At 36.2% G+C, this 24,349-nt stretch overlaps 1 protein-coding gene across 1 annotated transcript in view; it reads left to right on the top strand.

The window, feature by feature from the left end:
• The first annotated feature begins 11,888 nt into the window (after window positions 1–11,888).
• Window positions 11,889–24,349, top strand: part of MTCL3 (MTCL family member 3) — a 39,076-nt gene continuing 26,615 nt past the window's right edge. Inside the window, exons 1-4 of the mRNA XM_081294761.1 lie at window positions 11,889–12,026; window positions 13,922–15,048; window positions 15,508–15,732; window positions 17,385–17,543. Coding sequence (XP_081150887.1) covers window positions 13,939–15,048; window positions 15,508–15,732; window positions 17,385–17,543 — 1,494 coding nt within the window. The 5' untranslated portion in view covers window positions 11,889–12,026; window positions 13,922–13,938. The remainder of the gene's footprint in view (window positions 12,027–13,921; window positions 15,049–15,507; window positions 15,733–17,384; window positions 17,544–24,349) is intronic.

Genomic DNA, 24,349 nt, shown 5'->3' with positions numbered 1-24,349 from the left:
AGCCCTTGACTTCTTTTTAATGATACTAATTTTTTAAAAAAATTCTTGGCAGCACCTTTACATGTGCTTCTTTTCTGGTAAAACTGCAAGTTTTCCAAATTTTTCTACTTTACTCCCCTTTGCTCTTAATTCTCACAACAACTTTTGCTTAAACCAGCAAGTAATACTCATATTGCTGCCTGAACACTTTACTACTTTGAAATTTTTTCCACTTGATAAATTAGTTCATCACTTTACACACAGCCTCCCACAGTCACAGGGCATGAGAAAAAGAAGCCAAATTCTTTGCCATGATGCAACATGGGTGGTCTCTAGTTCAATTCTGAATAGAGTCCTTATTTCCATCTAAAACCTCTTGAGCATAACCTTTGTTTCTCACATTCCTACCAGCATTCTGGTCTTCTATTTGTCACTAGATTCATCCATTAAGCTCCTATGGCAGTATTTTAGGTTTCCTCTAGCCCACTTCTCCAAGCTTTTCCAAATTATTCCCATAAACCAATTCCAGAGGTTTTTGAACCACATCGTCAGGTATATTCACAGCAATGATCCCACTTTTTAGTACTAATTTTCTGTGTTTGTTAGCTTTCTCGTAATGACAAAATGCCTGAGATAATCAAGAAAAAATGAGGAAAGGTTTATTTGTGTCTGTGGTTCCAGAGGTTTCAGAACATACTCACCTTGGCCCTGTTGTTCTGGCCCTGGGATGGCACAGTACATCATAGTGGGAACATGTGAAAGAGGCCTCTTCACCTCTTAGTGTCTGGGAGGAACAGAAAGAGAAAGGAGGGGCCAGGCTTTCAATAGCCCCCTCAAGGGTACAACCTAACTTCTTTTTACTAGGCCCCACTTCCTAAAGGTTCTACCACATCCCAAAAGCACTACAGGATGGGGACCAAGCTTTTAATACATAAGCTTTGGGGCACATTCAAGATTCAAACTGTAGCAAGAGATTAGAATAGAATCCTCAAGAGTATTCAGCTAGGAGCTGGGGTTGTGGCTCAGTGGTAGAGCACTTGCCTAGCATGTGTGAGGCACTGGGTTCAATTCTCAGCACCTCATATAAATAAATTTTTAAAAAGAGTATTCAGCTATATGATAAATATAAAAATTAATAATTAGTTTCTGTATTTGGAAATAAATAATTAAAATAAAGTTTAAAAGTATTCTGTTTGTAATCGAAACATATTTCCAATACATAGCTGAAACTTAAACTGAAAGAAAACTGTAACTCTATAAAAATCCCGAAATATTATTAAGGAGCACCTTTAAAAGTCAAAAATCAATAGATTTTGTTTTCGTGAAAAATATTCTAACACTATAAAGACATTAATTTTCCCAAATAAATGTACAAAGTCAGATAATAACGACAGGTTTTCATGAAACTTGACAAGCTAATTCTACAGTTCACCTGAAAGAAAAAATGGATATGAATACCTAAGAAAAGATTTAAATAAATACAAAGGTATTTATTTGCCTTACCAGATATCAAGCTGGTGTATAATTCATCATCATTAAGAAAGCATAGGTTAGCATAGAAATAGATCAATAAGCAGAGTAGATAGTGTCAAAAAAATCTATATTAGTGTTGAAATTTAGAATAGTAAAAAATTTATAAAATAATACAGAGCATGTATTCTGGAGTCAGAATACTTGGATTCAAATATTTTCTTTCTTTCTTTTTCTTTTTTTGGTCCTGGGATTTTAAGTCAGGGGTGCTTAATGACTGAGCCACATCCCCAGACCTTTTTATTTTTAATTTTAAGACAGGGTCTCACTAAGTTGCTGAGGTAGGCCTTGAACTTGCTATCCTCCTGATCAGCCTCCTGAGCCACTGAAATTATAGGTGTGTGCCACTCTGCCTGGATTCAAATCTTATTCTGACACCAAAGTGTTATGTCGCCTTGAGATAATTAGTAACCTAAATTTTTGTATGCATAAAATGAGTCTATTTTTAGGGTTAATTATTATATATTTTATTGAGATGAACTTTCTATGCAAAATGCAAAACCTAATAGGTAGAAATATAAAAATAAAAATGTGTCTGCATATTAGTTTAAAATGTTGTCCACAGAACCATAAATCCAAAAAGTAGACAACAGTCTGGGGAAAATATTTATGAATAGATTATAAAAAATATATATCATGTGGAATTTTAAAAACTCCTAAAACTCAATAAGGATTGAATGTAGTAGTAAAACAAATAAGGGAGATAAAGAGACACTTCAAAAACAAATGTATATAAAAATTCTTAGAATTACTAATAATCAGGGAAATGTATACCAAATAAAATTGTATATAGTTTTAAAATCTAATATAGCAGCAATAATTTTAAAAATCTAGTTTTGTCAAAAAGATAAAAAAACAAAAGTCCTCTCAAGCACCTTCAGTAAGGAAATTAATGGTACTCTAGAGAGTAAAAAGGCAAATATTTACAAAATTAAAGGAGAATGTATTTCAATCAGTAACTCACATTTAAATATCAATTCCACAGAACAGAGGTGCATAGGGTTTATGTACAAATTGGAGTTTTTTATATCATTATTTGTAATAATAAGTCATAAAAAACATAAATGTTTACAACTTTTGGTATGTTCAACAGTGTGGTATATTAAGCAGCAATTGAAACCTAAGGCATATCTGTATGACTTATAGGGAAAAGTATTCAACTCCTATACTATAAAGTATGTTTCAGGCATAAATGCATACTATAATCATATTTTGCTTTCTAAACCACATATTTGTAAGACAAATTCATAAGCAAGATCCCCAAGCATATACAATAAATTTTCAACAGTGAACTCTTTTGTGTTAGAAAATAAAATGAGGGAAAGATGTGATAGTAAACTTTAAGATTTTAGTCAAAATATTTCCACATTTTAAAATTATTTTATAATAATATGTATAGTCATCTCTTATGTAAATAAATGAATACATAGTAGATATTTCTATTTCTGCAAGACTTCTTTTCAGCTAATTATATAATGATTTGCTTCCCCACAAAATATCTAGTTTCACTGATTTCTCCAAGATTTCCACCAACAAGGAACTTCAACTTTCCTTCTAGTCCTCCTGAGTCCCAGCCCCTTATTCTGAAAGTCTCAATTCGGAATGCTCCTAATCAGCAACATGCTGTATCCACTGTATGGGCTTGGCCCATCAGGAATTCAACTTGTAGTGGCTATATCAACTCCAGTTCTTTCTCTCAATTGATACCTCAAATCTATCTGAATAATTGTGTTATCTGAGAGCATTCAATTTTGTCTCCTTTCTGACTATAGTAAACCTTCATCAATAATAAGGATTATAGGGATTCTTTGAATCTTTCATGAAGTCTGATCTTCTTCAGTAATGATTTTGGTATGAACTATTCCCATAAGTTGCTCCAACTGATTCAGATTTTTCAAAGTGTCATGGTGCATTGCCATACATCTTGTCATACATAGATTGTGGTCTTTTCTCCCACCTGCTAATTTTAACTAGGCACCTTCATGACTGTCCATATTAACCAGGACCATTTGAAGGTCATTTGGCCCCTGGTTCAGAATCAAAGTCATTGTTTGCCTTGAGACTGAAGCACACATCCATAGGGCATCTCAGCATCACTATCTAGTTTGATTTTTATACTTGCCTCCCTAGTAATATATTGCTTAAATTTCACATGTTTGAACCTCACATATGTAAATTCTTTAATCATATATTTCTTGATTTGCTTGTTTTTCTTAGCACTACATTCTTGGGAACCTTCTGTTTTGTTCATAGCTACAGTTCACTCATTTCCAGGATTCTATGGGAATATATTGAATGAATATATTACAATTTTAGTATTCAGGTACTTTTGAGGTTTTTGATGTTACAAATGTCTCTATGAATGCACATCCATATCCATAGTAAGCATATGAGAATTTCTATCACTATGATTAAAAGTATCAAATTGTAGAAATTTGTGCCTTCTCTATTTCTGATAACATTGCAATGTTTCAAAGTGACTACATTAGTTTATATTCATACCAGCTATAAAAAATCTTCTTGTTGCTCCACATCAATTGCAGCATTTAGTTTCACCAGAATTTTCTTTAACATTTTAAAAGTATGGTAGAAGTATATGGAAAATGCATTTTCCTTATCTTTCAATAATTTTTAAGTTTTGCCTTTCACATTAAGTCACAAATCAATTTTCAAATCATGTTTATGATGTTATAGAGTATCCAGGTTTCTTTCATTTTTGTAGGCAACCATTGTAGCACCATTTACTACATTATTTTGTCTAGCACCATTTATTAAATTATTTTCTGATGATTTTAATGCCACTCCTGTTACTTACCAAGTCTATTTCTCTAGTTTCTCTAGAAATCCCTGAGCCAATAGCTAACTAAATATTCTACTGTAAATTTCAATATTTGGTAGGGCATGCCAACTCATTTTGTGACATGATTATGCTTAATCCCAGACACATATGAAACTAAGAATAAACTACTAAATTGTACAAAATAAGCCTATGGTATTTTAATTGGTATTATTTGAATCTATGAATCAATTAGGAAAAATTTGACATAATTAAGACCGAATCTTATCCACATATATTAACATCAATCTCTTAATGACTTAGATCTTATTTAATTTTTCTGAAAGAAGTACATCACCATCTCCAAAAAGTTATGATTTTTTTGCTTTATTAATAAACATATTATATATTTTGTAGTTATAATGATATACATCTTTAAAATAATTTGTTACTGATATTACTGATATTATAATTGATAACTTTGTTATAGAACAATATTACCTAACTATTGTCAATCATTTATAGATTCTTTAGGGGTTTTGGTAGATATGATATCAATACAGAACAAAAAAAATTATGACCAATTTTGCCTCCATTCCAAGCCTTAAGCTTATTTTTTCTTTCATTGTTTCCCAGTAGAAGCTTCAGCACAATATTACATAAGAGTAATGGTAGTAAATCTCCATGTCTGGGTTCTAATTTTAAATTGAATGTTTCTAATCAATCATCAAGTATGCTGCTTACTATGGAAAATATTTGTCAATATACCATATCAATATAATTTTTATTTATTCCTAATTTCATAATTGCTTAATTATTGCTATTTTTAGTTTTATTGATTTTATTTTTTTAAGTACACAACAGCAGAATGCATTACAATTCTTATTACACATATAGAGTACAGTTTTTCATATCTTTGTTTATAGCATATGTTCAATTCAATATTCCAACAGTGGTCCTAGACATAAAATATGTTTAAAACTAAAGGATTGGAAGGGAAGAAATTAATATCATTTTCATATGATATGATTATCTACTTAAGAAACAAATTATTCTCCAAAATTTTTTTGTAAAGAATAAAATAAAAAGGCAAATTGTGTTAATATAAAATAATTGAATACACACACACACACACACACACACACACACACACACACATTTGACCTCTTTAGATCTATTTCTCAAACCAAGAGAGACTAGCGTGGATAGGCTGTGTCAAATGACTGCATAGCTCTGTGGATTTCATTTAACCAGCCAATGGAGAGTCCAAGCAGGAGACCAGAAACAGGGAGGCGGCTGAAATATTCATTGAACATTCATGAACATTTACCTAAAACCCCTCACAGTGAGATCACCTTGAGCATGCTCTAAACATATATTTTTGTGGGTGGCAGGGACCGTTCTGTCTCCTCATCTTTTTAATGTGATGGTCAATGATGCCATTTTTTTCTTACCAAATATTGTGATAGCACCACCCTCTTATTCAATCACAGTTTACTGAAATATACATTATTGTTTCTCCTACATCTGATCTATATCTTATAAATAGTCCCTTTATAAGGGAATCCTATTAAAATTATCTTAAATTCTTCAAGTTATCTTAAATTAAGTGTGTCACATATTTCCTTTGATGACCCTGAATAAATTCTTATATATAATGAATAACACTGGATGAATAATGACTTAAGACAAAGTAACCTAGCATACCTTAATCATTGCAAATCATAATACACAAAATTTGAGTGACTACACACTGAATTATATTTGATCTCACTAATATTTAAGAACTACAACAAGAGTAGCAAGATATTAGAATATAAAATATAGGTAGCTGTTGCTTCTTTTTTCTGTAACTGGATCAGCAAAATGTTAGAATATTAACTTTGCAGTTTCCTTAATCTTAAGTGTATAATATAAAAGTTTGCCATAATTCATGCACAGTGAATTCTTTGCTAGAGTTCTATACATAGAACCCTCAGACATTTTTTTCCTTATATTCAGAGAGCAAGGGAAAAGATAGAAACTAGAAAAGTACAACTTGTACTAAAATACCAAGAGAAATATAGAGTAACTTAGGAAATTATTCTTACTGTTCTGGCATAATGAGAATTGATCTATTGTGCTTTTTTTTTTTTTTGGTACTGGGGATTGAACTCAGGGGCACTCAACCACTGAGCCACATCCCCCACCCCTATTTTGTATTTTATTTAGAGACAGAGCCTCACTGATTTGCTAACACCTTGCATTTGCTGAGGCAAAAGCCTTGAACTCATGATCTTACAGCCTCAGACTCCAGAGCTGCTGGGATTACAGGCATGTGCCACCACACCCAGAAATTGTGTTCATCTTAAAGCATAATAATTATTAATGGATGCTGAGAATGCAGGAAGATACAGGATAGGTGAGATAAAGTTTATTAAAACGCTTATATAGGCCTGAGGTCGTAGCTCAGTGGTTAAGCACTTGCCTCACATGTGTGAAGCACTGGGTTCAATCCACAGTACCACATAAAATAAGTAAATAAGTAAAATAAAGATATTGTGTCCATCTACAACTAAAAAAAAAATGCTTCTATAGAAAATTAGATGATTTCAACTTATTAAACTAGTGATATTAGAAGAAAATTTAATGGTCATCCTGAAAGTGGATAGCATTTGTATAATAAATATCAGACTTTTAAAAAATCTCCACTAAGACTAAGACAAGATTGAAAATGAGGCCAAGTTGCAATCCGTCATTGAAAAATACAATGGCTAAACATTGGGTTGAATTTTGAAAATTGAATATTCTTGAGAATTTATACTAATAACATATTAGAAGTTTGACTATTAAGACTCAACAGTGAATGTAACAACAGCAGAGACGTGGGTAACTAAACCAATCATGGCAAGGTAATTTCTCTCATTACCAATATCATTGTCTAATATAAGAATTAAACTAAAAGGGTTTGGTCAGAATGTTAAACTGTAATGTTAAACTCTCACACATATGCATTTACTCTGATTATAGGACAACCCTTATTTTGATGCCTAAAATTAGGCTAAACACAATGTATAATATGGTTTGTGTAGACACTTAAATCTAAAAGGATAAATCATGGTGTTTACAAGCCAACAAATCTATGATTCATTATTATCTAAGAGTAATCCAGAGAACAAATGTGCCATGTGACTATATACATATACCAGTAGAAGTCAAAGCAATGGCTCATCTCTGAGCTAAATTACTAAAAAAAAAAAAATTAGAAACATCAGCATTTTTTTCTGTTAGAACTTTACTAGTCACTTTGTACATATTTATCAGCTTCTATCTGTTCAACACTATCTTAGAGTTAACAAGAGAAACAGGAATACTATCTTAATATATCTACCATCTATATTCATGATTATAAAATAATCCAGGATGAACTAAATTTTTCTATCTGTGTGATGCTTTTTGTGTGCTTCTGGGGACTAAACACAGGAATTTTTCTGCCTCTGCTACTTTTCCAATCCTTTTTAAAATCTTATTTGAAATAAGGTCTTATAAGGCCCTCGAACTTGAGATCCTCCTGCTTCAACCAGCAGAGTAGTTGGGTTTATAGGCATACATCACCATAGCCATACAACATTAATTAACTTTATTGAAATTTGGGATTTACAAAACTTAATTAATTAACGTAATAATATTGATAAAATATTAATAGTAAAAGTGATAACTGATGTTTATTCCCAGTTTATACTGCCAGACATATTATAATCATTTAACTTTGGTTATGATTACCACTTTCCATGCACAGTGATAAAGAACTACTTCATCATTTTGTAATAATCATCACACAAATTAGATACTATTGATAACTTGAATTCAGCAATATGTGTTGCACATATGAATACACAAATGAATAAACAAGTTTTAAAAACTGAGGCTAGAAAATTTAACTAACAAAACTAAGTTTATATTATGGAAAGATTTGAAATTTAGGCTGAACTTTAAAATGTGGGCAGATTTTGGACAGAAGAAGAAGAACATGTGAAGTATGGGGAAAAGCAAGAGTAAGATAAGCAGAATGAGCCTGAATGTTTATGAGTAAGAGACAAAAAAAAAAAATCTAAGTAGGTCAGGGAGGTGGACAGTGAAGAATTAGGGAGAGCATTTTAGTACAGGATGGGATGGTACATTTCCTTGATGTATAGGAAGAAGAATTTGGACTATAAGCAGAGTGACATGAGGAAAGTATTGTTTAAGAAAGGTGTAGACTGGCAGCATTAGGCACTATGGATTTGGCAAAAAGAATCTAACATTTAGTATAAGAAGTATTTGCAGCAGACTAATAGAAATTTGCAGAAAGCTAAACAGAATTATGAGGTCCTGGATTTTGATAATTGTTGCAAAGGAAACTTAAAAAAGATAATATAATAATTTTTGAAAAGGGGGCTGAGAGTTTAGCTCAGTGGCAGAGTGCTTGCCTAGCATGCACAGAGCCCTGGGTCTGATCTCCTGCACATACACCCCCCACACACCACAACTATAAAAGAAAAAATGAAAATAGGTGCAAATGAAAAAATAAAGCAATAAAGGCCAGTGTTTAATGGGAAAATATATCAAATGATGGTTTCCTTAAAAGAAAAATATATATGGAATATGTTGAATTTTCAAAAAGATAGATAGACTAGATTTAAATAGAGACCAATTGAAGGAAAGAGAAAAAAATGCACATGGAAAATAAAATGTTAATATTACCTCCAAATGGAGATGTTTTATGCATAGGTAAAAATAGATTGAAGCAGGATACAAATACAAAATCAGATTTATCCATATAGATTTTTAAGTTGTGGTATTGGAAAAAGGCACTGGAGACAAATAAGAAGCAGACTTGATGGAGGAAAGAACTAGTTCAAGTTGATTGTGAAAGTGAACTTGAATAAATCACTTAACATCTCTGAAATTCAAGTATGCTGTGTTTTAAATGAGGAAGAGATTTACTTCACTGTGTGTGTGTGTGTGTGTGTGTGTGTGTGTGTGTGTGTGTACAGAGTGAAAGTACCTTAAAAACTGTAATCAAATAGATTTCAAATGCTGTGTTATGGCTAAAGTCACTATAACTGAAGGGTAGACATTTTAAGCCATGTATTTCCTGAGGGATTCAGAGTTGAATCTTCTTCTCTTGATTGAAGATCCATATCTTGCTGTGCCTACAGAATAGATGATTCATTACTCTGCAAATAGACATTAAAAGGTCAGTTGATGAGCCTGCTTCTGAAACAGCAAAAATAATGCCAATGCCTTTCTAGATTCTGGAAAATTGTTTGAATAATCATCTTTGGTGTTTGCTTAATTGAAGAAATTTACTTTAAACCAGCAAATAAGGGAATAAACCAGACAAATTTCTAGTTCAAAAGTTCACGTTCTTACATCATATTTATATGAGTAAAGGCACATCTTCTTTAAGTATTGCTTGTAGTCATCCTATATTATTATAGTTTTAACCTTAAAATCGTATCCTACTAAATTATAAAGTAAAACATTTTGGTACACTGTTTAATTTAAGCAGGTATGATAATCTATTCTTGATTCTTTTTAGACTTCTTAAAGTTACTAATTGCATTACATAAATATTTATACCTCAGGAAAAAACTGAAACAGAGCTTCCTGAATACAGTAACAAGTCAGGAGAAGGAGTGCCTCTGTTTTGTGTCCTTAGACTATGTTTATAATGCCAATATTTTATATGAAGATATTAACTTGAGAAATATTTTAGGCATTTTGTATCTACTTTGGTTAAAAGAAACCTGTAAATTTAATATTTCTTAAGTATATTACAACTCAAATTTGAGCACATAATGAGATCACCTAATGTAAATTCAAAATAACTTGTAATTACATTTTCACTTTGCTAGTCCTCTTTTTTGATATGCTTATCAATGTTTGAGTCTTTCATTCTATACGTCACAGATGTCACATTTCCTCCATTAAAAAATACTTGAATAAGGAAATATTTCAATAATAAGGAAATTATCTCAATTTTCAACAATAAGCTTGAGCCTCCCCAGCACAATTCTTGATTTTTCTTTGTATCCCTAGCACCTTGGACAGGGCCAAGCACACATCATCTCTTAACATCTATTTTGAGACATGAAATGATTATGTTATAATACCATATTTGTCTCCTGTGTCACTGGGAATATTAACCTCTGGCGCTTGAACATGTTTTTATTTTGCTGTAATAATTACTTCTATGCAAGCTATTCCCAAATTGTTTTTATTTTATGGTTAAGGCAAAATGTCCACTTGGAACATAAAATCTTTTAAAGTTCATGTTAACATCAATAATTTCATTATTTCAAAAATTTTACCTGCACAACCACCATAAAAATTTAATAGAAATTTAATTTTGAAAGCTGCCTTTTCTCAAGTAGTGTCTTACCTTTTTTATTCTCATCTGCAAGTTCACAAAGGAATTTTTATAGGCAGGAGGGAGGTTCCCCTGTCTTCCCCCACAGACCATCCCCACAAAAATAAATAATAAATAGACAAATAGTCACTTGGAGAGGAAAGAGAGAATTTCCTACTCCAGTTTTTAAAATATTGTCACTGTGTAACCGTATGAATAAACATAAAAGCATACATTCTTAGTTCTCTTCTAAGCTGATATTCTATAACTACATTCTTCCTGACTCCTGTTACTGGTGTGCACTACAATAAAGATCGTGGATCCCAGCACTTGCTCCTTGTTTTCACCGAAGAAACTGGCATTCAATAAAGGAGACAGGCAAACGTACGCAGGGCGAGTAGGTCTGCAAACCGTCTCTGTAAGCCGGTATTTATTCGGCTTGTATTAAATTGGTGGTGGCTTCGCCAGAACCCTTTGTCTGGGACGTTGGGTCTGGCAACCATTATCTCTTCGCGGAAACGACAACCGAAGACTCCGCCCGGCCTGGGGGTGGGGAGGGAGCACCTCGTGGAGAGCTCGACTGAGAATTAAAGTGAGTGAACAAAGAGAACTCCCAGCAGCCGCCCGCCAGCGCCTCGCAGCTGCATCTGGAGACGCTAGTCACGCCCGGAAGGCTGTTCGAGTCCGCCTCCCTGGGAAAATAACTCAAATAAATAATTGATGGAGATTGATCGGACCAGAAACAAAGCTTTGCAGAAAACCAATGCATACGATTTTAAGCGGTTTTGGAATCCTCTGCCAAGTACGGGATGTGAGAGTGGACCTACGACTTTGAGTGCGGCTGCAGATCTTCCATCTCGGGCGTGGCTCTGGCCTTTTTGTCTTCCTGTCTCCCTCCTCCCACTCTCACCCCGACCCCCGGTCCCAGTCTTCTCTTTCCTCTCGAAAGTAATCTCTCTTGCATTACTTCTATCCTGTCCTCCTTTGCAATCCAGCCTTCTCCCCTGCCCAGTCCGGTGAGGTCAGCTCATGAATACCACTGCACTTCCTGGGGAGCGTCTGGCACTGCTTGGTACCTCCAGCGTTCGCCTACTGAGAGCTGCAGCCTTAAGCCCTGCTGCAGTCCACAGCCAAGAAGTAACCGACTCTGAGGGCAAGTGAGTCTTCTGGTTACCGCCATTGTTTGGAGAAATTCAGTGGGTGAGAAACTGGGAAGAGCGGGCCCAAAGTCTTGCTCAGCCAGAAGTCGCATATAATACTGAGAAGATGAATTTTCCTGGTCTCTGAAAGACACTGGAATAGACCCTGAGGTTTCCGGAATATTGTTGATTTGCTTCAACTTCTTCCAAACATCGTCTCTGCTGAGAAGTGAGCAGTTCCTCTGGATTTCTAAAGGGATGGGGATGAGAGATGGGGTGGGTCAGAGGGCAGGGAAAACTCCTTATTAAAAGTGTTATTAATGTGGGCCGTGTCAGGTGACTTGGGTGGCAATTTTCACAGGGGAAGACTTGAAGAGATGCAGCATTTTGTCACTTTATGGGAGTCAAGTGACAGCAGTCAGGTGCCTTTTATTGTGGAGCCCAGCTATTGGAACCAGAAGCTTTCTTCTGGGATTAAAGCTGTCTGGGGGCCAAGTGTAAGCTTTTCTGATGGCTTCTCGGCTCAAGAGTGGTTCTGCTAATTTAAAACAAAAATAAGTTTGCATTGGCAATATAACTTTGTTGGTGGCCCACGTTAGGCTGACCCATGATGATTAAGTAGACAAAATATTCTAATAGCATTGTGGCTCCAGTAGAAGACATAGAAAGTTGATGAACACACTGTCCCCACCACCAGTCATCTTTGTTTGCCTTTATATTCCAAAGTGAGTTCGAAGGAGATGCCCGAAACAGAAAGAGAGGTAGAGAAGATAGCTTTCAGTAATGTTTTGTTTCATTTTTTTAAAATGAATGATTACTACATGCTAAGTTGTAACACTTAAAATAGACAATAACAGGAATAATTCAAGGAAAATGAGTGGCAGGTAATCTTCTCTTGTAAGAGGAGTAGTTTTGTTTTGTTTTTCAAGAAGAGCTTTATGCCTAGTAATACACTTTCAGTGCTCTAGAGAGAAATGACATTTCCAAGGAAAAAGCACCAAACTGATTAGTGGACTAGCTAACTGTCTCATTAGGGAAAACTCATCAGGCAGTAGCTTGCTTGATGTTTTCCAGATTTCATAAGGCAATGATGGATGTATCTTAGAAAGATACACAATAGAAATTGATTTTGGTATCACGAGGAAAAATGCAACAGCCTTTTGGGTGCTGGGTCATTCTGTCTTCGAATTTGGCTCTATAGGAGGGAGGGAATGGGCACTTTAAACGTACTTAAAACTTAGCCTGTTATATACCATCTAAGAAGATCATTAAGAATGAAAGTAGTTTGTATCTTGCAATTATACCTATCTTGCAACTAAAATGATTCATAAGAACCACAAAACTGGTAAGCATACGAAAATTCATTACCTGAAACTTAAGAAACTGCAGACCTGAAAATCAACTTTTCCAAAAGTATTTTTTAAGATAAAAATAATCCCTTTGGGGTTATAAATCATTAAACCATATATTTCCTAATACCACTATTTTCTTGAAACAGAGGGTTAGTCATTCATTATTTATATTTTTACATTTCTATTACTGTAAAGACAATATTGGGACTTGGTGCTGCCTAAGAAAAGTATCATTAATCCATTTATAGCAAATTTTCTCCAGTAGTCTACATCATAATCTTTTCCCTCTAATTGATACTTAGGAATACTAATTCAATGAAACCTTTTCCACTAAGCCAGGGTGTAGATTCAATGGTGAAGAAGCCAAAGTTGAAAAAGCAGAGGTTTGACAACTCTGAAGCCTCTTTCTACAGTATCCTGATCCCATTGATTCCTTTTTGACCCCACAGGTTATCCTTTCCAAAATCTGATACCTTGAAAGTGCTGTCATTTTACTGACAGACTGAGATGGAGACAGCGCCACCTTGGGCAAAATGAGAATTGACAAGTCTACGTCCTATTTCTAAAGTCAATGCTTCTATTAAGTGTCTTCCAAAGCTCATAATTTTCTGGGGCTTCTTCTGTATAGCAAAACCACCCTTTGCTCTGTAACAATGCAGACATGTTGTATGTTGCTCCTCTTTTGTTTCTGTCCCAGCTTAGAAGGGAAGGTTGGTGGCGGTAAGCGGGGAGGCTGATCTAGTGATGGACGATTCCAAATCTCTTCCGGTAGGGTCTTCCTAAATCGCCATGAGTCAGCCACCGACCGGGGGCGCTGCCCCTGCCGCAACCGCAGCTTCTGCCGCCGCCGCAGCCACCGAGGCTCGTCTGCACCCGGAGGGCAGCAGCAGAAAGCAGCAGCGAGCTCAGTCACCAGCTAGACCAAGGGAAAATTCTCTCCGACAGACAGCCGGGGCCAACCGGTCCGCTGTGGGGGCCGGCACCAAACTCAATTCTGTTCGGCAGCAGCAGCTGCAGCAGCAGCAGCAGCAACAGCAGGGTAACAAGGCTACCAGCCGCGCGGCATCTCAGGCCTGTGCCAGAGGAGGCGGAGGCGGGGCGGAGAAGGCGGCGCCCCTGGCGCCCAAAGGGGCTGCTCCGGGAGCTGTCCAGCCCGCGGCTGGTGCTGAAGCGGCCCCCTTGGCGACCCTGGCCGCTGTGGGCTGCAGGAGGCCGGGGCTGCCGGAGGAGCCATCCCGTGAGCTAGAATCCGTGCCCTCGAAAGTCGGGGAACCCCCTCCTCTCAGGGAAGGAGGAGGAGGGGACGGGGAAGGAGGAGGAGCCGGCGGAGGCTCCGGGGAAAGGGAGGGGGGCGCTCCGCAGCCGCCGCCGCCCAGGGGCTGGCGAGGGAAAGGCGTACGCGCTCAGCAGAGGGGAGGCAGCGGCGGGGAGGGGGCCTCCCCTTCGCCATCCACCTCTTCTGCGGGTAAAACCCCAGGCCCCAGCAGCAGAAACTCCGGAAGCGGCATTGCGGGGGGCGGCAGCGGCAGTGGAGGGAGCTACTGGAAGGAAGGATGTCTGCAGTCTGAGCTCATCCAGTTCCACCTCAAGAAGGAGCGGGCGGCGGCAGCGGCCGCCGCTGCTCAGATGCACACTAAGAACGGCGGAGGCGGCAGCAGCAGCCGTAGCTCCCCAGTCGCTGGCGCCCCTGCCATCTGTGAGCCCCTCGTCCTCCCTTCCACCTCCCCAATGGCGGCGGCAGCGGAGGGCCCCCAGCAGAGCGCAGAGAGCAGTGGTAGCGGCGGGGGCATGCAGGCGGCGGCGCCCCCTTCGTCGCAGCCGCACCCGCAGCAGCTCCAGGAACAGGAAGAAATGCAGGAGGAGATGGAGAAGCTGCGAGAAGAGAATGAGACTCTCAAGGTGAGGAGGATGGGGGAACCGAGTGGGGGAGGGGAAGCGTGGGCCTCGGAAGATTAGGGCGTGTCCCCGCGCAAGTGCGAGGCCGCTAACCTGTTAGGGAGCCTTAGAGAGGGAGCCGAGCAATAAATGAGGGGATTTCCTAGGCCGGGTCCAGATTCGAAACAGAACCTGATATAATCTGCGTTAGGTTTTTCACTTAAAATCAAATCTGGACCTTCATTTCTCTAATTATTATGGTCTGTCCCACTTTATGGAGCGAGCTAGAGTAAGAGAGCGAGAGAAGACCTTAAGTGAGCCCTTTTAAAAAAGTTTCTTCTTCATTCATCTCCTTGTCACTACTGCCTCTTGGGGAGGGGATCGGGGGGCAGTTGAGAATTTGAAGCTAGGATGGGGTGTGTACGGTATATGTCGGAGGGGCTGGAGAGGCTGATTTTGACCCGCGACCTGTCACCTCTTCAGAATGAGATCGATGAGCTGAGAACTGAGATGGACGAGATGAGGGACACTTTCTTCGAGGAGGATGCCTGTCAACTGCAGGAAATGCGCCACGAGTTGGAGAGAGCCAACAAAAACTGCCGGATCCTGCAGTACCGCCTCCGCAAAGCCGAGCGCAAGAGACTCCGCTACGCGCAGACTGGGGAGATCGATGGGGAGCTGTTGCGCAGCCTGGAGCAGGACCTCAAGGTCTGCAGCACGCGGCCCAGGGCAGAGGGTGGGGACTTTGAGGGCTCAGCGTCCTTTGATTATGACTAACAAAAGATTTAGGGACTCTGAGTGACTGGCTGAACACAAAAACTTAGGGTCCCAGAAGGGAAAGAACAAACAGGTGGGTCCAAAGATTTGAGTTCCATGTGGTTGAAAGAACACTATTGAGGAGATCGAGCTTGTTGGGGGGCTCTGCTGTTTTAACCATAGCTCTCTCAGAAGCGGTGGGAAGAGGCTACATTCCTACTAGGCTGAAACATGGGCGTGGCACTGCTCAGACTGTGGCCTTGATTTAGAATCTGGTTTTTGTCTAGTTTCTTTTTCCAAGTTTCCACTCCTCACCTTCCAGGACTCCTTCCTTTCTGTCCTTACCTCTTAAGTAACTCCCTGAAAGGAAAACTGTCCAAATCGCATCCCATGTAAAAAAGGGAGAGTGAAGCATAAGAAAGTTGTTCCCTCAGAAACTCTCCCAGGGGAGAAATCCCAACCTTGAAATGCATTTTTTTTTTTTTTTTAGACGGTTGTGGCCTCTTCTCTTGGGTTCAGTTGGACTATAGGAAGTTCATTGAGAATGCAAACCAGATATTAAATTTGTGAAGTCAGACAATCAAATATACTTTTAATTGTATTGACTTCACTAAAATATGAAAATATAATGTAATTACTATACATTTTTTTAAAGAAAGCTATGAGTAAAATTTTATGAAAGTCATTATTGTATTAATTTTTTTTCTAAAATTTGTCAAATGCTCCATAGGTACCAGGCACTGTGGCAAGCATGATTGCATTCCTAACTATTTCACATGGTTTTTAACAAAAAAAAAAAAAAAAAAAAAAACCCACCTCTGTAAGGTAGAGCTAATTAATGGAACCATCTTACAGATGCAGAGGCTGCACCTTTTACAGAAGTTAAATGCTTGGTTCTAGAACATGACTAGGAGGTATCAGGCTCACTCCCCACTTGGTTGCAGCCACAGCTGGTGTTCTAATCCTCTACACCAGACTATGCTACTTTTCTTTCAACCCCTAAAATATTCAAGATAATCTTGAAACTTTGGATTAAAAAATTCATAGTTATTAAAAAAAACTAATGTCAGGGACTAAAATTTTCCCTAAATTTAAGTACATGGAATTCTAGTTATGAGATCAAAGTATAAACACATCCCCTACTTGTAGAAACTGCTTTTTTCCATTCTTTAATGTGGGCAATAATGGAAGCATCATCTGCTGGTTATGTTAGAGAACATATATGAAATTTTTTTCTACATGTGATTAAATACAGTAGAACATTTATTACCATGGTTGTAGTATACAAGTTAGGGAACAAATTCTACAGCCTGACTTCCCAGCAACTTGTTAGCTGTGTGACCTTGAACATATTGTTTCAACTCTCTAAGATTTTATCCTTAAAAAAGGAATAATAAGTTTCTTTACTTATAAAATAGGAATGAGAATAGTATTGATCTCATGGGATTGTCGTGAGGATTAAATGGTTGATACATGTGAATGGTTTATATATAAAGCATTTGGAATACTGGCTGGCACATGGTAACCACTGTATAGGTATTGGCTCCTGATACTTTCAATATGAATCAAATTTTTATTTTATTATTACAAACATTTTATTTTAGGTTGCAAAGGATGTATCTGTGAGACTTCACCATGAATTGGAAAATGTGGAAGAAAAGAGAACAACAACAGAAGATGAAAATGAGAAACTGAGGCAACAGCTTATAGAAGTTGAAATTGCAAAGCAAGCCTTACAGAATGAACTGGAAAAAATGAAAGAGGTTAGTATTTGATTATTTTATGATGTATGTCTATTTTTAGCTCTTTAGAAAAGAATTCCAAAGACCAATATGACTACAAAAACACATGTATTTTTTAATGACAGTTTGTTGTTCTTATCTGATATACTAACAAGTACCTGATTTCATACCAACAACTGAGCACCAAAGAAAAAATTCTAGCTTGAGCTTGGCCTCTAACTTGACATAGTAAGAGTGGCAACTGATGTTTCATCCTTATGTTGTCTAAATGTTTGTTAATTAAATAAATTACACAGCAAACCATTTATAAAGGTGTCAAGAGTATCAAGGAATGAAGCTTATGTTAATTGAAGGCAACAGTTTTATGAGATAAGCACTGAGTTTATAGAAATGTAAACTTCTAGAATGGACAGGGATACAAAGGCCATTCTATTTGTACCAATCATTGATTGAACTTTCTCTGTAACAAGTCCCCCAACTCCTTGGTCTGATGCTTAGAGTATCACCAGTGACCAACCTGAATATCTTCCATACCAGCCAGTTCTGTCACACCATATCTCTGCTTAAAGGGTTTTTTGTTTGTTTGTTTGTTTGTTTAGACCTGAAATCATTTAATTCTAATTTAAACCAATTCATCTTAGTTCTACACTTTAGGGTAGAAGAGTCAAAGTTCTCTTTTCAATGTTAACTATTTGAAGATTCCTACCTCATATACCTTTAAAGAGCAGTATAGCAGTATAGATTTTGTTCTCAAAGAACAAAATAAATATCACAGAAAATAATTGGAGAAGAAACAGAAAAGATCTAGCAATAAATAATTAGCTCCATGATATTTATTTAATTTGAATTAAAATAATGTTTTTTTAAAACTACCTGAGTATTTACACAAGTGCAACTTGTGAAAACTATTATGTAGAGAATTAAAATTATTTCAAAGAACTAGCAGAGGTACAAGTGACCTTCTGAACAGTGTCCTCTGCTTGGATATAGAGAATTCTAAAGAAAATCCTGATTATTTCTGAGATACTGAGCCACCTATAATTTCTTTGCTTAACTCAGAATGGTACAAAATGTATTTACCATGTAAAAAGGAAAATATTGATGGTCTTATTAAGTATATGAAAGTGTAAGGACTTTTTAGAATGTTGTTTTAGTGGAGTAAACCATTTTTTATGATCTTAATGTATGTTTATATTATCCTGACATTTTGACTTTAAACATCTTTTTAACATGAAAAAACGGGGAAAATCATTTTAATGATATGTGATCCTTGACTACTAGCTAGGAGTGGCTCTGTACTATAGTAGAATATTACAGAGACTGAGAGCCATCTTACCTATCTTCACCAGTAAGTAACTGGGTGACCTTAAAAGACTTCTAACTTCTACTTAACCTCTATTCATTCAATCGTAGACTATAAACGTTATTTTAGATGATCCTCTACATCTGCCACTGCATACTTTTATAATGAAATTTAGAACATTGCCATTTAAAGAGCAGTATAGATTTTTTTCTATAAAGAAATCAAACATGAAATTAATAGAGATATGTGTTGTTTTCAGCAGTGATGACAATTAAGAGTGTCAATAAAAGTTTCATTTCCAGGGATACAAAATGAAGTCGCTAGCTGTATTAGTTTGCTAGGATTGCTGTAATAAAGTATCAAAAACTAGGTGACTTAAATTACAATTTACTTCCTCCCAGGAGAGAAACCCTAAATAAAAGTTTCAACATGGTGGTTCCTTATGAGGACTGTGAGAGAAAGCTCTGTTTCAGGACTGTCCCCTTGGCTTTTAGATGGCCTTTTTCATGTTCACGTAGTATTTTCCTATAGCTGTTTCTAAATTTCTCCTTATAAGAACACTAGTCATGCTAAATTAGAGCCCTACTAATGACTTGACTTTAACTTGATTAACTTACTTCTGCCAAGGACCTATCTTTAAAAGAGGCCCCAATCTGAGGTACTAGAAGTTAGTTCATTAATGTAAGACTTTGGAGAGAAGGATGGGACAAAAAGAACACCTTTCAACCCACAAGAGTAGCCATTTTATATCTTCCTGTGGACAAAGAAAAAAATCCACCGTCAGTCTCGTTAGGCTCCTTTTCCTGTACATACATCACTTGAGTTCTCTCATTTTTTTTTATATAATTACAAACATTCAAGTAAAAGCAATCATCACTTGATTACCAGAGATAAAAGAGAAATACCTTGAAATTTGGGTTCATGTGACTCTTCTTCTAGTGGATATATTCAAAGTTATATTTAAGAATAGTATAACAATTTTCTAATTTTCATTTTGGAAGCTTTTCTGATTTTCTGGGAAGGATAAATTGTTCAGATATCATCCATCCATTAGAAAGATAGATGGAGACCTTGCCTGACTGAAAATAAAAACTAATAGTCCATCTTCCCCAAGAAAGGAAGGGCTGTAACCTGGGAATATCCTCAGGACAGTCATTGTGAAGATGCATTCCCTTGATTCTGTTCCTACACACTTCCCTGTGACTTTTTCTTCTTCAGAGCTCCAGTTCTGGGATGGGAAAATGATGCTGCAGTGCCAGTCAGTGTGGGCATTATGTTGAAGCCAAAGAGACAATTTACATTCTTCTTGGAGTTGTAAAAGCTAAACTCCAATCCCTGATTAGCAAACACAACCATAAAACATAGGAAATTTAGGCATATTTGTTCAAGACATCAACTTTTAAAATAGCCTTTTATTTAAAAAATGGCATTGGAAAATAGGCAGTGGTGGGGAAGAAAAATAGAAATAGAAAAGGACAGAGTGGCATATAAGGATTTAAGGAGTACTAAATTAATAACTGAAAAATATTCTGGCAGGAATGTTCCATAATCATTCATTTGAGGTATGCCTTCATAACACTAGGAAATTATAAGAGATAGAAAAGTCATTTTAAAATGTTTATAAATCAGAAATGTTTTATTCAAATAAGATTTTTGTAGTGATAATTTTGTTATCCTCTAAGAAGATAACTTTTAAAACTGAGATGTACTAGTAACTGGCTTACTTTGCAGAGTAGATATTATTAACTCTGTTTCCTTGTTTATAAAGTGAAAACATATTCGCATCTTTTTGAGTATTATCCACGTGTATGATAATCCCTTCATATCATTCTACCTGTGGAGAAAAACAAAACCAGGCCAAGTTCAACATTATGAGGAAAAGACACTGGTTATAGAGTAAAGTCATAAAATGTTAAATAGAACATTCTAAAGAGAAGCAATCTTCTTATTCTAAGATTTTAGTTCCTAATATGGAGTCACATAGATATCATCAAACAGCACCACTGGGACCAATAAACCATCTGCTAGAGTCCGGAACCATTTACTAAGGCTTTAACTAGATTCAAGGGTATTGACCAATTGCACTCAGGGCTAATGGTTGCACCAGATCCTATGCACCTGCTCATATCCATCTGCTTATCTCTTGCCCCTGAAAGCCTGGAGTAGACACATGGGAGCAAAAAGAACTGAGTAGAGGCAGGATGGAGGTAATTAATTTAGTCTTCTGCTGTGTGTTGCTGGTTTTGAAACAGCTGATATACTGCCAACTGCAAACAAGAAGGACCTCTTAGAATGCTGCCTTAAAATCTTTTTTTTTTTTATTGGATGTTCACAACTTTACAAAGCTCATGACAAATCATATTTCATAAATTAGAATCAGTTGCATTCTAATTCTGATTATAAAACACAATTGCTATGAGCAGTATGAATTTTTGCTGGAGAAAAATATCTTTACTTCCTATAACTCAGGGAACATTATAGTCTGTTTTTCAGCATCACAAATGATCAGAGACAGAGGTTTCTGTAAAAGTTATTTTGTGAAAACAGCACCTAGCTCTATGACTGTCAGAGGGGTTTGTGCACAAATTGGATAAAGTGAGGGTGTGGAGAAGGCTCCAGACAACACATTCTCTGGCTTGGGTGAATTTTTGCTTCATTAAGTCAAGGGTCACTGCCCTTCATAATTCTGCTGCTGCAGGAGGGAAATGTGTTTTCAAAGCTTTGAAATGTCCTGTGCTCTTTAGGAGGGATAGGGTCTTCTAATGTCACTTTTAAGGTCTGGCATTGAAGAAGTGGTAATGGAAGATTTTTGAGCAAAGAAATCACCAGCAGAGGACCAAAGAGAAGAGAGAGTGAGATGGTGAGAGGAACTGTTCATTAGATCTTTTTCATTTCAGTATCTCTATTCTTTGTGTTTTCTCATCCCTCACCATTGCATAAGAGTCTGAAAAGAAAATAATTTTCTTAACTTTCTCCAGTTTTTGCTGCAGAGGGCTATTCACTTGCCAACTGCAATAACATTGTCTATCTTGGGACTTTTATTTCCTGCACACTTGGTTAATATATCCTATCTATTACAATGCACTTTCATTCTGGCACACAAAAATAATTAGTGGTATAAATTTTAACAGTAGTCTCTCTTTTCTTTCTTTCTTATTTTTTTAATACATTGAAAGTACGTCTATACACTCAGATTCTCTTTATACTTTAATAGACAAGTTCTTCCTCTACATATTTATAGTTTTATGTATATATATGTATATGATTTAAATTAAAGAATTGATTATAGCTATACCTGATTTTGATAGGGCTTATTAATCAAAGTTATAAAGTGAAACAAAAGAGAGAAATACTAAGTGATAACTCAATGAAGCAACTCAAGATATGATTTTAATGAGGAATTTCTTTGGCATACAAATATTTTCCCCTTGTTCTACTAGTTTATTAAAGTTTGATAATGGAACAGTAATCACTGATTTTTTTAAATAAAATAACCATAGATATTTTAAATGCCTCAATTAAACCATATTATTTTAGACATGTCTTGTAAAGCCAATAGATTGTTGAATAAGGTAGACAGAAATATTAGAGACTAAATTAACATACAGTGTACCAGATAAACATTGGAAAGTTTGTCTTCCAGAAAGTGACCATGTGTTATGAGTGCATTTTAAAACATGAACATATTTAGTAATTATGAACTTTGTTGAATTTTCAAAATGAAATTGTATGTGCAGTTACTTGAATTCTAAACTAGTTTCCAAGATTCAGTGTTGGGTAAATGGCTCTTTTACTCAGACACCAAGCCCCCAGCAGAAGCATAGTAGTATACAGATTAGAAACTGGTGAATTATTTTGTGAAATATTTTGAACTTTTGTTTTAATCTTCAAATTTCTGGTTACTTAGATAAAAATGAAGGTCAGCATTCTGCACCTCTACATAGGAATCAGATCACAGTTCTTTTTTAGTAATTTTAAACTTTATACTCTTGAAACAGTAAAGCACAGAAGTTACAGTTTTTACCTGATTAGTCATCTCTTAGCACATTTCCAGTACCCATCTAGAAAGTCTATTGATTTTGATGTTTATAATATAAGGAGCCTCAATATTCAATACATGCATATTTAAATGTGTGTTGCATTTGCTGATAAACTGTATTCATGGGAGCAAAGTCTCCAACTTTTTACTCTGCTTAGAGTTCAGTTTAGCATGGTCCAAGGCCTCTGGGCTAAAGCTTGAATGACCCACCTGAAAGGTTAGCAGTTTACCTGTGCTAAATATATCCAGGGCAGTAATTATAGAGTTATTGGAGGGTTGCTTACTTCTTTAACTTTTACATTGACCTACCTAAAGAACTGATATTAAATGTTTAACAAATAAAAGCATAAAACTGTTGAAACAAGATTTTAAACTTAGTTCAAGTACATTCTCTGAGAAGGTAAAGGAAAATATAATGGAAAGGTTATACATTGTTATGAAACGTCTCTGAGTTTAGTAGCAACCAAGACAGAGAATGAAATATTGAAAGAATTTTTTTCCTATTGCTTTCCTAGCTATAACCACAGATGGAGGCAATATTGAGTTTCATATGAAGCCTCTGAAACAACCATGAAGAAAATCGATTATAGTACACCAAAATTTTGGCAATTATAAACAGACTTTACTTGGCAAATAATTAATAAACCAGCCCTATAAACATTTGTCAGTTCTCATCCATATAGTCAATAAATTAGGAATTAACATCTTATAGAAATTAAAATTAAGCCATTTTGTCATTAGTTGTGAACTTGGGTGTGATTTATTAGAAAAAAAACATATACCCTAGAGTCTAGAAACTAGTGTTGAGGTCTTATCAGTCATTCCTTGTAACCTTGAGCAAGTAACCTGAAATTTATAAGCCTCAGTTTCCTTATTTGTAAATGCAAAAATTAAGCTGAATGTTCTCAAAGTTCTTTATGAAAATGTCATTTTCTACCTTTTCAGTACTCCATCTCTGTTCTCCCAGAAAGTTTCATAGTTAGGTATAAAATTCAATTCTGTTACTATTATTTAATTATGAAAATTAATTTTTATATATTTATTTAATAGAATTTTGGGGGGTGCTATAGGTTGTAGTTAACAAATATTCAATGAACAGTAATTTAATACCTGCTATAGTATATAGCGTGGCCATAGAGAATATAGATAGATATAAATGACAAAATATTGCATTAAACTCGAAAGTTTGCACCCACTGAAGGGCCCTATTTAAGGGTTTTTAGCACAGGGTGTGAGGCATACAGTGACTTCTCTGACGGTGGCTATTCAGCATTCAGAGATTCGTTTCATGCTGTAGAAATAAGAACTAAAGACCTGATATGTGGGGCTGAGGACAAGTGGAACCTACCCCACAATCAGGGCCACTTTCTTTCTTTCTTTTTTTTAATATTTATTTTTTGGTGTAGATGGATACAACACAATGCATTTTATTTTTATGTGGTGCTGAAGATCGAACCCGGGTCCCACCGTTGCTAGGCAAGTGCT

This window comes from Spermophilus citellus (assembly GCF_964194105.1).
Source record: "Spermophilus citellus genome assembly, chromosome: 5".
NCBI classification, from domain to species: Eukaryota; Metazoa; Chordata; class Mammalia; order Rodentia; family Sciuridae; genus Spermophilus; species Spermophilus citellus.
This window is presented reverse-complemented; position numbering and strand designations above follow the sequence as displayed.